The sequence below is a fragment of the Pantherophis guttatus genome, chromosome 2, assembly GCF_059756535.1.
Source record: "Pantherophis guttatus breed Tessera chromosome 2, ASM5975653v1, whole genome shotgun sequence".
In the NCBI taxonomy this organism is placed as follows: Eukaryota; Metazoa; Chordata; class Lepidosauria; order Squamata; family Colubridae; genus Pantherophis; species Pantherophis guttatus.
In genome coordinates this window covers 205,628,803-205,642,194 of record NC_142064.1, presented here as the reverse complement: position 1 = coordinate 205,642,194, position 13,392 = coordinate 205,628,803, and the positions used below count along the sequence as shown (strand labels likewise).

Sequence of the window (13,392 nt, the reverse complement as noted above, 5' to 3'; positions counted from 1 at the left end):
TTACTAGAGCAGTGGTTCTCAACCTTCCTAATGCTGCGACCCTTTAATACAGTTCCTCATGTTGTGGTGACCCCCAACAATAAAATTATTCCTAAAACCATTGAAAATATTTGTTTTCCGATGGTCTTAGGCGACCCCTGTGAAAGGGTCATTCGACCCCCCAAAGGGGTCCCGACCCACAGGTTGAGAACCACTGTACTAGAGATTCATGTGACCCCTTCCCTCCCCTCCAGATGTTTTTTCTGTTCCTAATGAGAAGTCCATAATCTCTTCTCCAAAAGGGTAAATTTTGTTCACGAAAGGAAAATGTCACTTCTGATTAGCAAATGCTTTGAGGATATCCTCATTTGTTCAGCTCCGTCACATATCAGCTACAGTATATTGCAATAATTCTACCATATTTTCCTCTCCTCAAATTTTCAGGATCTCTTTTTTTTAAATTAGAATTTCAATTAAGCACCACAGAACTAGCAGAAATGAGAAATTGCTTATGGTATCAGTACTGCTCACGCTCCTGATACAGAGAAACCGACTTCATGTTTTCTTCGTTTACAAAAAGAAAGAGCTTTTAAAGGGTTGTTTTCATAGACTTCCTGTAGATTTCCCCATCCCATTTCCAGAAAGAGCTCATTTTAAACCGGAATCTTTTAACGGGGGGTAATAATGCACAAGCTATATGTTCAGCCAGTAATTAACAGACTCTGACTAAAACTTGCTTTATGAGTAAGCTGGACTAGACTTGATGCCATATGTTCAGATCTGTTTTGCTACTCTCTGCTTCCCCCCCCCCCAGGTAAAGTAGCTGGAGATATTTTCAAGGACAACGCTATCCTCTCCAACCCAGTGGCAGGGCTTGTGGTAGGAGTCCTTGTTACTGTCCTTGTCCAGAGTTCCAGCACCTCCACTTCCATCATCGTGAGCATGGTTTCCTCAGGGTGTGAGTAACACTGATGGACTAAAATCAGAATCTGGCTACATGAATATACGAAACAAGTGACTCCTCTGACCCCCCCCCCTTACCCTTTCCTATTTCCTAGATTATTGTGGCATAGCTATATAGCTTTAGTAGTTATTCTTCTTTTGTATCAGGGATAGGAACTTTTGGCCTCCAGATCAGAGGTGAAATCCAGCAGGTTCTGACATATTCTGGAGAACCGGTAGTGGAAATTTTGAGTAGTCCGGAGATCTGGCAAATACCACCTCTGGCTGGCCTCAGAGAGGGGTGGGAATGGATATTTTGCAGTATCCTTCCCCTACCACGCCCACCAAGCCACATCACGCCCACCAAGCCATGGCCACAGAACCGGTAGTAAAAAGATTTAAATGTCACCACTGCTCCAGATGTCATTGAACTATAACTCCTAGTACTCCCAATCAGACAGTCCTAGAATTGTATCTAGTTGTAAGAGGTCCCAGGTTTTTCTCTTCTGGTAATATTTTTTATTGATAATGATATACAGGGCCTCATAATACCGTCATTGCAATTGTAGGGAATTACTGTATTTTTCGGAATATAAGATGCACCGGAGTATAAGACACACCTACCTTTTTTGGTGAGGAAAAGAAGAAAAAGAAATCTGCCTCTGCCCCCCAGCAATTTTGCCTCGTTGCAACAAACAGCAAACAGCCTGCTTTACTTTCATTTTCATTTTCAGCATAGCTTGATTAGCACAAGGAAAAAAAAAATCTGCTCCAGCAATTTACCTCCTTGCAGCAAGCAGCAGAAGCCCACGCAAAACAGCTGAGAGTCGGGAGGCCAATCCAATCAAGTTGTGCTAATTAGGATGTGCTGAAGCTAAAAGGAGCTGTTTCTTCTTGCTGTTTGCTGCAAGGAGGTAACTGCTGGGAGGCAGAAGCCAAAGGGTGGGGGTCAGTGGGTGGGCAGGGCTACATTCGGTGTATAAAATGCACCTAAATTTTCACCCCCTTTTAGGGGGGAAAAAGGTGCGTCTTATACTCTGAAAAATACAGTAATACATTGGTGTATCTGATGGAGATATACATAGGACTGGAAAGGAAGAGTCTGGCCAGGAGGAAAAGTGTGCCCGAACTCTCATTCTGTTTATGATGCTATGGTGGCATCTTCAAGCCAGAGTTCTCACCAGGTGCTCTTTGCCCTTTGCTCTCTAGTGCTGGAGGTAGGTTCAGCCATCCCCATCATCATGGGCTCCAATATAGGGACCTCAGTCACCAACACCATTGTGGCACTCATGCAAGCTGGCGACAGAAGTGAATTTAAGAGGCAAGTATTATTGGGTGGGAGGTGGGAGTCCAGTAACTGCAGATGGAGACCGAGAATGTAGCCAGCTTCTGCCTTGGAAAGAAGGCCAGTTGCGTGTCTGGCAGAACTGGATGAAGAACAGGGGCAGGCTGGCCGAAGGAGAAAGTGTTCATCAATTATAGGAGGATGCCAGTAGACGGCTGAGGTTGGTGGGTTCTGGGGCTACAAACCTAAGTCAGGAGTAATGAAGAACAGGCATGTGTTAAACCAGGAGTAATTGGTAATTCAGGTAAGCAAAACAAATTGGCAGAAGTGGGGCTCAGAGACACTTCTGCAATACAGATGATTTGGATGGATGCTCAGGTAGGACCCATCCATATACCCCGTGCTGCAACTCCGATATTTCACAACAGCAAGAACTTCTCTGTTGTCTAACAGGGCCTTTGCAGGGGCCACGGTGCATGACTGCTTCAACTGGTTGTCAGTACTGATTCTGCTGCCTCTGGAAGTGGCCAGTGGCTATCTGCACCACATCACCAAAGTTTCCGTGGCAACTCTCAACCTGCGCAGTGGACAGGATGCGCCAGAGCTTCTGAAAGTAATCACGGAGCCCTTCACTGGCCTTATTGTCCAGGTGTGTGCGCTATGCCAAGGTGGAGGATTATGACACTGAAGATCTGGAGGGTACCAGCTTGGGAAAAACTAATCTAAATTCTTGGTCTTTCTCCTGGGAGCTCCTTCTCGGTTTTCTATACAAGTGGTCCTCAATTTACAACAATTTCTTTAATGAAGTTACCACAGCACTGAAAAAAGTGACATAGGAGCGGTCCTTGCATAGCACCCCCATGGTCACACGATCAAAATCCAGGCACTTGGCAACTCACACTTGGCCACCAGCAACAGTTGTAGCATCCTGGGGTCAAGTGATGGCCATTTGCAACCTTCCCAGCTGGCTTCCAACAAGCAAAGTCAATGGGGAAGCCAGTTTCACTTAGTATTGCATAATTCACTTAGCAGTTGCAGGGATTCACTTAACGACAGTGGCAAAAAGGTCAGGCGTGACTTGCTTAGCGATGGAAATTATGGTCCCAATTGTGGTTATAAGTTGAGGACTACTTGTACAGTAACCTGGGGAAGTGGGGATGAGAGAGGTATCTCCCACTCTTGCCACAATTTAAGGATTTTTCTTGTTTCCTTCAGCTGGATAAGTCAGTGATCACAGGGATTGCCACAGGCAATGAAAGCTTGCAGAACAGAAGTCTGATTCGGGTGTGGTGTGAAGCGCCAGTTCCACAGGTGAGAATTGTGCCAAAGAAGAGAAAGGATACAACCGGGGAGGGTGGGGGTGGGGAAAGAGAATGTAAGAGATAACAGCAAATACCATGCAGAAGATGTTCCAGATTCTCTAGCCTATAAAGAGGCCACCACTGATCTCTGATTAACAGTCTATTTACCTCATTTGATGGAGCCTCTCTGTAAATGTGCATGAATGGAAAACATTTTGACATGCATTTCAGCCACCAATGAATTCAGTGTGCTTTTTCTCCTAATAGAGTTCCATATTGGAATTAGAATATGTTAATTTTCTCTTTGGTATATGTTAATTTTCTCTTTGGAATATGTTAATTTTCTCTATCTACGCTAGTTCAGATGCTTTTTTTTAAAATCCAGTAACTAAATGAGTAGTTACGCAGTGATGAAAGGCTATAGATTTAAAAAGAAAGACATTCATAGTTATTTATAGTTGCGCACTTCTATTATGGTGGGGAATGAAAGCTTAGAGCACTTCTGAATGAGGATTGTGCACAAATTCCAAAGCCCCATTGCATCATTTGAATCTGAATATGGAACCAATCTATTTCCAGCTCAGCTGTGTTGTACCCCACACTGTAAAAACTCTTCTCTTTCATTTTTCAATCGTGAAATTTTCTGGAAAACGTGGATGGTCTGTTTCCTCACCAGGAAGGATTCTTGCCAGCTCCCTCTGGCCCCAAAGCATCTGCCCCCTAGCAGTCCTTTCTGACCCTGCCCTGATCTCAAGCGCAACTTGCCATAGCAAATGGCTCACCAGGAGTAGGTCCTTGGACAAAGGGCTGCTGTGCTGAAACGTTTTTATACATTGATCCAAAAATCTCTAATGAGTCAAACATGAATATCATGGCATATTATTAAACGTATAATTTATCACACACCCAAATATATGTATGTGTATATGTGTGTGTGTGTGTGTGTGTAAGTATATGTACCGTATTTTTCGGTCTATGAGACTCACTCCCCCCACCCAAAGTGGGTGGAAATGTCTGGGTGTCTTATGGAGCGAATATTGTGGCTGGGGGGGGAGGGGGGTTGGTGGGGCAGCGAGCAGCTGATTGGCAGTTGGATCGGCCTCCCAGAATACTGCCGATCAACTGTTCTAGGCAACAAAAAACAGTGGCAGTAGCAAACAGCGATGGCGAACAGTGGTGGTGAATGGCGGTAGCGATCCCTGCCTCCTAGAACAGCTGATCGGCGGTATTCCAGGAGGCCAATCCAACCTCCAATAAGCTGTTCAGCAGCGAAGGCTCCATTGTTCCCGGCAGAGGCAGCAGACACAAAGGAGACAGCAATGGCAGCGTTTCCAGTTGGCCAGCTCACTGATCGACGGGGCTACGGGAAGCCGGGATCCAGCTGTTGCTCAACTGTCAGCTGTGGTGGGTGCAACGGAGTGGAGTCCTGATGAGCCACATGCTGGGGCTGTGATAATGTGCTGAAGTTGACCAGGATGTTTGCTGTTTGCTGCAAGGACACTAGCCAGATGAATACCAGATGGATGCTGGGCAGCAGAGGCAATTTTTTTTTTCTTATTTTCCTCCTCTAAAGCTAATGTGCGTCTTATGGTCCGGAGCATCTTATAGTCCGAAAAATATGGTATATGTATATGTATGTATACACACACATAGACACACACATAGTAAAATAGACAGCAGTGAAATTAGTTACAATACTCTAATGTCCTTTAATTTCTGGGCTGATATGTTCCTGTCCTCTCCTCCTCTCTCCTCCTCTCCTTTCCTCCTGTCTAGTAGAGTCCTGCTGCCTTTCTAGCAGAGAAATCTTCCTTGCATCCTTGCTTGTTTACTCGCTCCTGGTCTTTCTTGAGAATGAACCAGTCATGGCAGAAAGACCCTCGTTGTGGGATGATCAAACCTGGCTCTCCTCCTTCCTTTCCTTAGGCAGCCCTAGCAGCTCTGCCTAGAGAGCCCAGTGCCACCCAGTACCCAGGTTCCCAGAGGCTCTTGCTGATTGTCATGAGAGTCTTCGGGGCATTGATTGTGGTCAACCAGATGTCCAGGCTCCCCTGTGGTCAGGAGGTTGTCAGAGTGAGCCAAAGTGAACTGTGAGGCTTGTGTGTCTTTGAGGAACTTTGAGGACAGTGCTCCTCTTTTGCCAGCAGCAGCAGGGCCCACAGAGTATCATTGTAGACTGTCTAACATAGCTTGTGTGGGTTTGAGGCCCCTGTACAGTATTACGGGGGAATCCCGCTTTGATTCAGCACAATAAAATTGAGCAAGGGACAATGGACATACAAAGGGCCAGGCTGCTTGGGAGGTTTGGTTTTCTCTTTCTTTCTTTCTTTCTTTCTTTCTTTCTTTCTTTCTTTCTTTCTTTCTTTCTTTCTTCCTTCCTTCCTTCCTTCCTTCCTTCCTTTTTTCTTGTTCTTCTTTCCTTTCTTTTTCCCTTTCTTTTTCTTGAAAGGGAACAGTGGCAGAGAAGTAGATTCTAGTTCCCCCAGCCCAGAAAGGGTTCATTTTATTTAGAACATTGCCTCTTTGTCTGCATTTTATCAGCTGACCACAATCATAGTTCAAAATGCTGGAGATGCCATCTGATAGGAGAATAGATGATGTGACTTCACGTCACTTGCATAGGTCTTGTGGGATTTTTTAATACAGAAGAGTTGTGGCGTTGTAGCCAGTTACTTTCTGCTTAATTACAAATGCTCAGAACTTTTGGGAAAAGACCAAGTCAGAGGTGAGTTTCAGCAGGTTGTGACCAGTTCTGGAGAACCGGTAGCGGAAATTTTGAGTAGTTCGGAGAACCGGTAAATACCACCTCTGACTAGCCCCACCCCCATCTATTCTCTGCCTCCCAAGTCCCAGCTGATTGGGAGGAAATGGGGATTTTGCAATAACCTTCCACTGGATTGGGGTGGGAATAGAGATTTTACAGTATCCTTCCCCTGCCACGCCCACCAAGCCATGCTATGCCCACCAAGCCACACCCATAGAACCGGTAGCAAAAAATTTTGAAACCTACCACTCGACCAAATGTATGCCATATGGCATATTCTGATGCAAGTGGAGGTGGGAGTGTTTGTAATTTTTGATCTCTGATTTGCCTGGAATGAGGCAGGGGCATTTTCTATTGTTGTTCCGGATGGAATAATAGCTGAGAAGTGGCAAGGACTGAATTATGTTTTCATTATATTCCTATTAGCCCACTGGAAGGAGACTATAGATTGGTATGTTGTGTTTTCTGCATTTGGAGGCTATAGGAAAGGATCTGCTTTGGGAGAGATTTGGAGAGGAGGAATGGTACCTTTGGGAAGTGCCCTTTAAACCTCATCCCCAAATAGATGTATGGCCTTGCTGGCTGCAAATTTCCTCAGGAACTCAAAAGTGGGGTAGGGCAGATGTTGCCAAACAGATTTCTTAATTTTAAACTGCTTGCGCAATACACAGCAACATGTTGCTTGCTCGGAACAAGGGTAACTTTGGGAGTGCAGTCACTGAAAAAGTATTTTGGGAAAAATGAAACCCAAGGAAGGAAACAGCAGCAGAACAAGAGGTTGGGAAATGTTTTTTTTCCCGAGGGAGTTAAACAGATGTCACTGCCTTGGAACCGATGCTAAATGAGTGCTGATGGATGGAATATGAAGATTGTTATGGAGGCTAATTGATATTAGAATTAACATTTTAGCAACATTTTGCCTGCAAGGATCACTTCTGAATGAACAGAAGGAACGAGATAGAAGGATTGAATGGCTAAGTATTAATGGCATTATAATAAAGCTGTTTTTGGCTGGAAATGAGTAGCGGGGGGTTTCTCATTCATCTCCCCAAAGTTCCTACACAATGTTATGATGACCCTCTTTTTTTATAGATTTCTTCAGCAGGCACAAGAGGAAGATCCCTAAACTGCAGCTCCCTTATGCCAAACAGTCTGGAAACTGCTGGGAACTTCAGCAGTGCCATGCCACAGAAATGTAAGCACCAGCAATTTCATGCAACAAAGCTCTGAAAGTAATGGCTACAGATGCCACCGTTCTTCCTGTCAGGCCACAAAAGTAAGAGGGTGGGGGAAGGAAGCCTCTTGCATTGAATACTGATCCTTTGTCCAGGCAACCATCTGTTTGTGGACTCCTCTCTGCCAGACTTGGCTGTAGGACTCATGCTGCTGGCTGGATCCCTGGCTGTACTGTGCACCTGTCTTATGATGTTGGTCAAATTACTAAACTCTGTGCTCAAAGGCCAAGTGGCCAGAGCTATCCAGAAGGTCATTAACACAGGTAGGCTGATAGACTGGTTCTCTCCCCACCAGGTTGGAGATTTCTTGGGTCAAAAAGTTTAGATGTGGGGCCTCTGAAGGGCACTACTCTTCTTGTAGTAGAGCCCACCTATGTGAATCCTCTCTTCTCCTTGCTGTTTCTGACATTGTATTGGTTTGGGCAGATCTTCCATCACCTTTTGGATGGGCCACCGGTTACTTTGCCATGCTTGTTGGTGCCGGGGTGACGTTTGTTATGCAAAGTAGCTCTGTCTTTACTTCAGCAATCACCCCTCTCGTAGGTAAGTCCCTCTATATCTTCCCTTCCCCCCCCCACACAAATCCCAGTAGCAACTCAAGAAGGAGGGACTGTGTTGTACAAAAGAAACTCTGGATGAGATTTACTGTAGATTTTTAGCCCCCTGCAAGAGAAACACCAATCTGCTAACAATGTTTCTTAGCCGCATCTGTCCCATCCACCATGGCAGGAGGAAGTCAGCCTGGGTTTAAGGGTGTAGCTGCTCTGGGATATATGGAATAAATAAGCAAGATGTTACTATCTTACTTAAAAAGGACATAGTGATGTAATGATTTGAAGGCACAGCTATCTCAGAAATTACTGAGATACAAGATGCTGTATCTATATTCACATAACATATTTAGCCAGATCAGTTAAGAGCTAGCAGGTGCATAAGCAACAACCTTGATAAGTGATCAGCTTGGTGATTTTTCATGGCTTAATGTGGGTACAAACCCATCTTGCTTGGTTCAGAATATACGTCATAGAAACATGGAAGGAATAGTCCATATTAGAGGTTATCTAGTCTAATCTTCTCCTTAGTACAGGACGCAAAACCGGATAGTTTATTCAGTATCCTGGTTAAATGAGATGACTGAACAGGGACAATGAGTAACTGGACTAGTGGTGGGATTCAGCCAGTTCTCTCCGGATCGCGCGAACCCGTAGTGGCAACTGTGAGAGGCTCTGCCCACCCACCCGGATGTAATGCGCAACTACTGCACATGTGCAGAAGGCCGTGCGCATGGGCAAAGGTGGTGCGTGCGCTCCCATTTGTGAACCGGTAGGGAAGGTAAGTGAATCCCACCTCTGAACTGGACTCATCTTCAGGAACTCTGCTTTTGTGGAATAAGGAGGGCTCCCTTTGCACTGCTCTAGTGTGTATTGTGGGGAAAGAAGTTGTTGCTTTCTGACCAGTTCCTCTTTTCTTTTGTGGGACAGGTCTCGGGGTGATTAGCTTAGAACGTGCCTATCCCCTCACTCTTGGTTCTAACATTGGAACTACAACTACGGCTATCCTAGCAGCCCTGGCCAGTCCAGGGGATAAATTGGCCAGTGCCTTGCAGGTGAGGAGATGCCCTCTTTCTATTCTGTTGAACTAGAGAGGATGGCTTATGGCAATAGATTTCCCAGCCTAAGGATGTCTTTACATGCCACTAAGGACTGCCATTCCCATCCTCTATAAACAACCCCCCCCCGGAAAGAACAGCAATGGCAAAGCAGAGAGGCACTAGAATGAATCAGAAGTGAAAGGGCTACTACTAGGTTCCTTTCCTTGCTCTCCTCCCAAACCCCGTGCCTGATATGCAGTGGTGGGTTGCCCCCGGTTCGGACCGGTTCACAAGAATCGGTAGTAAAACCAGTAGGCTCCGCCCACTCCGCCCACCAACCCCAACATCATCAGGACGCTTCTGTGCATGAGCGTGCACAGCCCCAGTATCTTTACCGGTAGTAAAGATAAGTAGAACCCACCCCTGCTGGTATGCATTTCTTCCTAATGTTGCACCCGAGAGAACTGCTATGTTTCTGGCTTCCCTTCTCAGATTGCTCTCTGCCACTTCTTCTTCAACATCTCTGGGATTTTGCTGTGGTATCCCCTACCTTGTACTCGCCTTCCAATCCGCATGGCCGAAGCATTAGGTGAGCAGACAGCCAAGTACCGCTGGTTTGCTGTCTTCTACCTGATTATCTGCTTCCTCTTGTTGCCGTCGTTGGTTTTCGGACTCTCCGTGGCAGGGTGGCAGGTGCTGGTTGGAGTGGGAGCTCCATTCCTGATCCTTCTAGCTTGTGTGGCCGTTATCAACATCATGCAGTCACGAAGCCCCGACCGACTGCCCAGGTGGCTTCAGAGTTGGGACTTCTTGCCATACTGGCTCCATTCTTTGCAGCCCTTGGATGGGCTGATGACCAGAGCCACGGCGTGTTGTGCTGCCCATTGTTCAAGTAGCCGAGAGGAATGTAAAAAGAAATCGCCAGAGGTTAAGGTCAGAAGAGGTTTGCCGAAGCCTTCTGTTTTCTTCTTAGAGGAATGGTCTCCACCACCAAGACTTTCACCCCAGCTGAATATCCTGCCAATGCAGCGTGCTAGCCGCCTGTGATTTGTGCTGGAGCACAGCTCTGCAGACAGCGGTGCTCAGCAGACAGGCAATAATAAAAGAAAAAGCGTGACAAGGAACTGCATCAGTGCAAATATTGGAGTTTGTGCCGATGGTTGCCCTCCTCACTGGAGCACTGCCATTGCCACCTGTGTATTCCAGCCAATATAGATTCATGTCTCATTGGGCAGAACTTTTCATGGGAAATATGCCTATAACTGGCATTTGGTAATCACTGTGCATATCATTTTGACATGAGCATCAATGAATGAGCGCAAAATAATCAGCGTCTGGACTTCCATAATGTGCGGGAGAGTTTATAATACTTACAATGCAGCAAAAAACGCCACTCTCGATTGCCCTTAGTATCTGTGTAACAGGAGCTTCATATATTCAGAAGTTATTTTGTAGCAGAACTGTAGGTCTCCCTGAATACTGTTTACTCAATGTGCAACACATTTGCAGAATTACTCATAATGGTGCTTGGAAGATATTTCCTTTTTAACTTGACAACAAGGTCCTTCAGATGTCTGATGACAACTCACATCATCTCAAAATCATTATATGTGCTAATTAAAACTGGTGGGAATTGGAAGCAGAAACCATGTAGAGGTTGTTTGAACCTGTAGAATATCTACTTCATTTTATAGAATTGTCTTAATAGGTTCTGACCATCAAATTCTTTATGAGCAAGAAAGTAATAGAAACTGATACAATGGTGTTTCTTAAATAGTTCCTATAGTAATAATTTTGGAATCACTAAGCAACCAGTTGCTACATTTATACCGCTTATATTTCTGCTGAGTAGTTATAGATCACTTCAATTTGGGTTCCAGAAAAATTCTAGAAATAAAACTGGGGAGACATTGTTTCTGTACTTATACTACGGTAGATAACTGTTCTCATAATTTTCATTATTCCAGTTAAAATGCAGATTGTGAAGAATATGATGTGTACTATTTATAAAATATGACACAATATTCTCTTGGCTACCGCTGAATCTCAGCTGAGGTTGAACCAATAACATGATGCAGATCAGCAACTAACAATCCTAAAACAGGAGCCATTTCCTTTGATTTTTAAGTTTTTAAGAATAGAAAACTCTATGTTAACGGAGAAACTGATCACATATGAAAATCACTTTGGGGGGAGGGAGTGAATCTATCCCATTAGCAGACCCTGAACATGGTTTGAATTAGGAGTTCAGCCGCCACTTTGGATGTTTTGGTTGCTTTAAAAAAAAAATTGCAAGCACTATGAATCTTTGTAATCTTCCCTGGATCTTCTTCGTGTCTCATGTTCACATTTACTTTATGATTATATCACCAGAATGTGCACTCTGTCATTTTTACCTTTGCTTTAGCACATAATCCCAGGGCAGCTTGTGTTTCTGCTTCTGTCGAGTTTGAATTTGCAGAGTTTCTTTCAGATTTGTGTCCCCTGTTGCATAATTTGAGCATCCAGATGTGTTTCTAAATCACTCCTTCAAAAATAAAGTTCACTGATAAATCTGTTCTTTAAGCCAGCTAGAATATTACAGTATATATTTTTCTACTTCTTGAATGACGAGGTCCCAAGAATAGCATTACTTTTTGGAGAAGAAAGTACGGGCCTAGTTTACGGGCATAAATAGAAACCATTGTTACTCAGTGTATTAATACACTGCACTATTTGATTTGCTATCCAAACTTCTCTTTCTTTTTTTACCTAATGAGAAGATCAAGCTTTTCTTCCTGGTTAACCACAATTCGTTAGGCATCTGAACTCAAAGGAACTGAAGTTTGTTTACACAATGGGTTTTGAATGCACTGCCTGTGGCCAATATTGTAATCACCCAGCCACATTATGAAACCCATTCTATGATTTGCAGATAGTTCTCGGCTTATGACCACAATTGAGCCCAAAATTTCCATTGCTAAGCAAGACAGATGTTAAGTGAGTTTTACCCCATTTTACGACCTTTCTTGTCACGGTTATTAACGGTTGTCTGGCTTCCTCATTGACTTTGCTTGTCAGAAGGGCGCAAAAGGTGATCACATGACCCTGGGATGCTACAATCATCATAAATAAATGCCAGTTGCCAAGCATCCGAATTTTGATCATGTGACCACGGGGATGCTACAACACTTCCATTTACAACAGTTGTAAGTATGAAAAAGGGTCATGTCACTTTTGTTCAATGCCATCGTAACGTCAAATGGTCACTAAACAATGGCTACAACAAGTCAAGGATTACTTGTATTGCTGTGCAAGTGAATGGAACAATATCATTTGGAAAAAGTGCCCCCAAAGGCAAAATCCTGTCTCTTGTAATTGGTTAGCAGAATCCTTGACAGTAGTTTTTCATTAAGAAGTTATTCCCACCAGTATTCAAACATACAGAGGTGTTTTATTCCAATAAGCGAACTTAAGGGAGAAGTACATTTCCCTGCCACAAAGCAACAGTGGGAAGAAGACTTCAGTGAAAGATTTTGAGCAAAGCCCTTAGCATAATTGGATAATTACCTGTCTTCATCTAAAGTGCAGCAGAGTCCTTGAAATTTGGGAATATAAAGCAGACATGCCTGGGCTGTCTTATATCGCTTTTGCATTTCTTAGGGTGGTCTTGGTGCTTCCTCCTCAAAGCACCATATGTGCACAGATTTTGTATCAGAGCTTCCAGCATTCTGCATGCCCCATAAAACCTCTGGACATGCTCTGGACAGGCCTGACCATGAAAGATACAGATGCGCGGACTCTTTCATGACAATGATTAATCTTGCATCCAAATTTTACAAAGGAAATAAATTAACAATGTGTTAAGGTACTAAAAAAGCTATTGAAGATACTCCTTTTCTAGTACGGCACTTTTTGGTCTATGTCCAAATTCAGATAAAAATCTGTATAACTTTAACTATCTCTGAAGATACCTTACCCATCAGTTAAAACAAATACGTCTTTTAAAAACAAGGTACCTCTAAATAACTGATAGTCGTTTATGGTCCTTCCTAAACATCTGAAATCATTCCGAAGGTTCCTAAGCTTTGTGGTGTTGTGAGCTCATAAAATTATACACATGTGCAAACACACATATCCACCTCACAAATTAAACAAATTATTTTATTGGGTTAGAGTTGGGAAAGAAATAACGGTACCACTTACTTTTAATAATTTCATTATACATAGCAAAGATTTCCAAACTTTGAAACACCATAACTGTGTACTTTGGGTTTGTGCAGAAAAATCAAGCAAAACTGAGAGGAAAATCTTGA

General features: G+C 43.9%; 1 protein-coding gene across 1 annotated transcript in view; it reads left to right on the top strand.

Moving 5' to 3' along the window:
- Positions 1-11,666, top strand: part of SLC34A1 (solute carrier family 34 member 1) — a 29,723-nt gene extending 18,057 nt beyond the window's left edge. The window contains exons 5-13 of the mRNA XM_034441926.3: positions 794-937; positions 2,131-2,242; positions 2,660-2,855; positions 3,422-3,517; positions 7,364-7,466; positions 7,602-7,769; positions 7,933-8,049; positions 8,988-9,112; positions 9,590-11,666. Of these exons, the coding sequence (XP_034297817.2) occupies positions 794-937; positions 2,131-2,242; positions 2,660-2,855; positions 3,422-3,517; positions 7,364-7,466; positions 7,602-7,769; positions 7,933-8,049; positions 8,988-9,112; positions 9,590-10,144 (1,616 nt within the window). The 3' untranslated portion in view covers positions 10,145-11,666. The remainder of the gene's footprint in view (positions 1-793; positions 938-2,130; positions 2,243-2,659; positions 2,856-3,421; positions 3,518-7,363; positions 7,467-7,601; positions 7,770-7,932; positions 8,050-8,987; positions 9,113-9,589) is intronic.
- Positions 11,667-13,392: the final 1,726 nt, after the last annotated feature.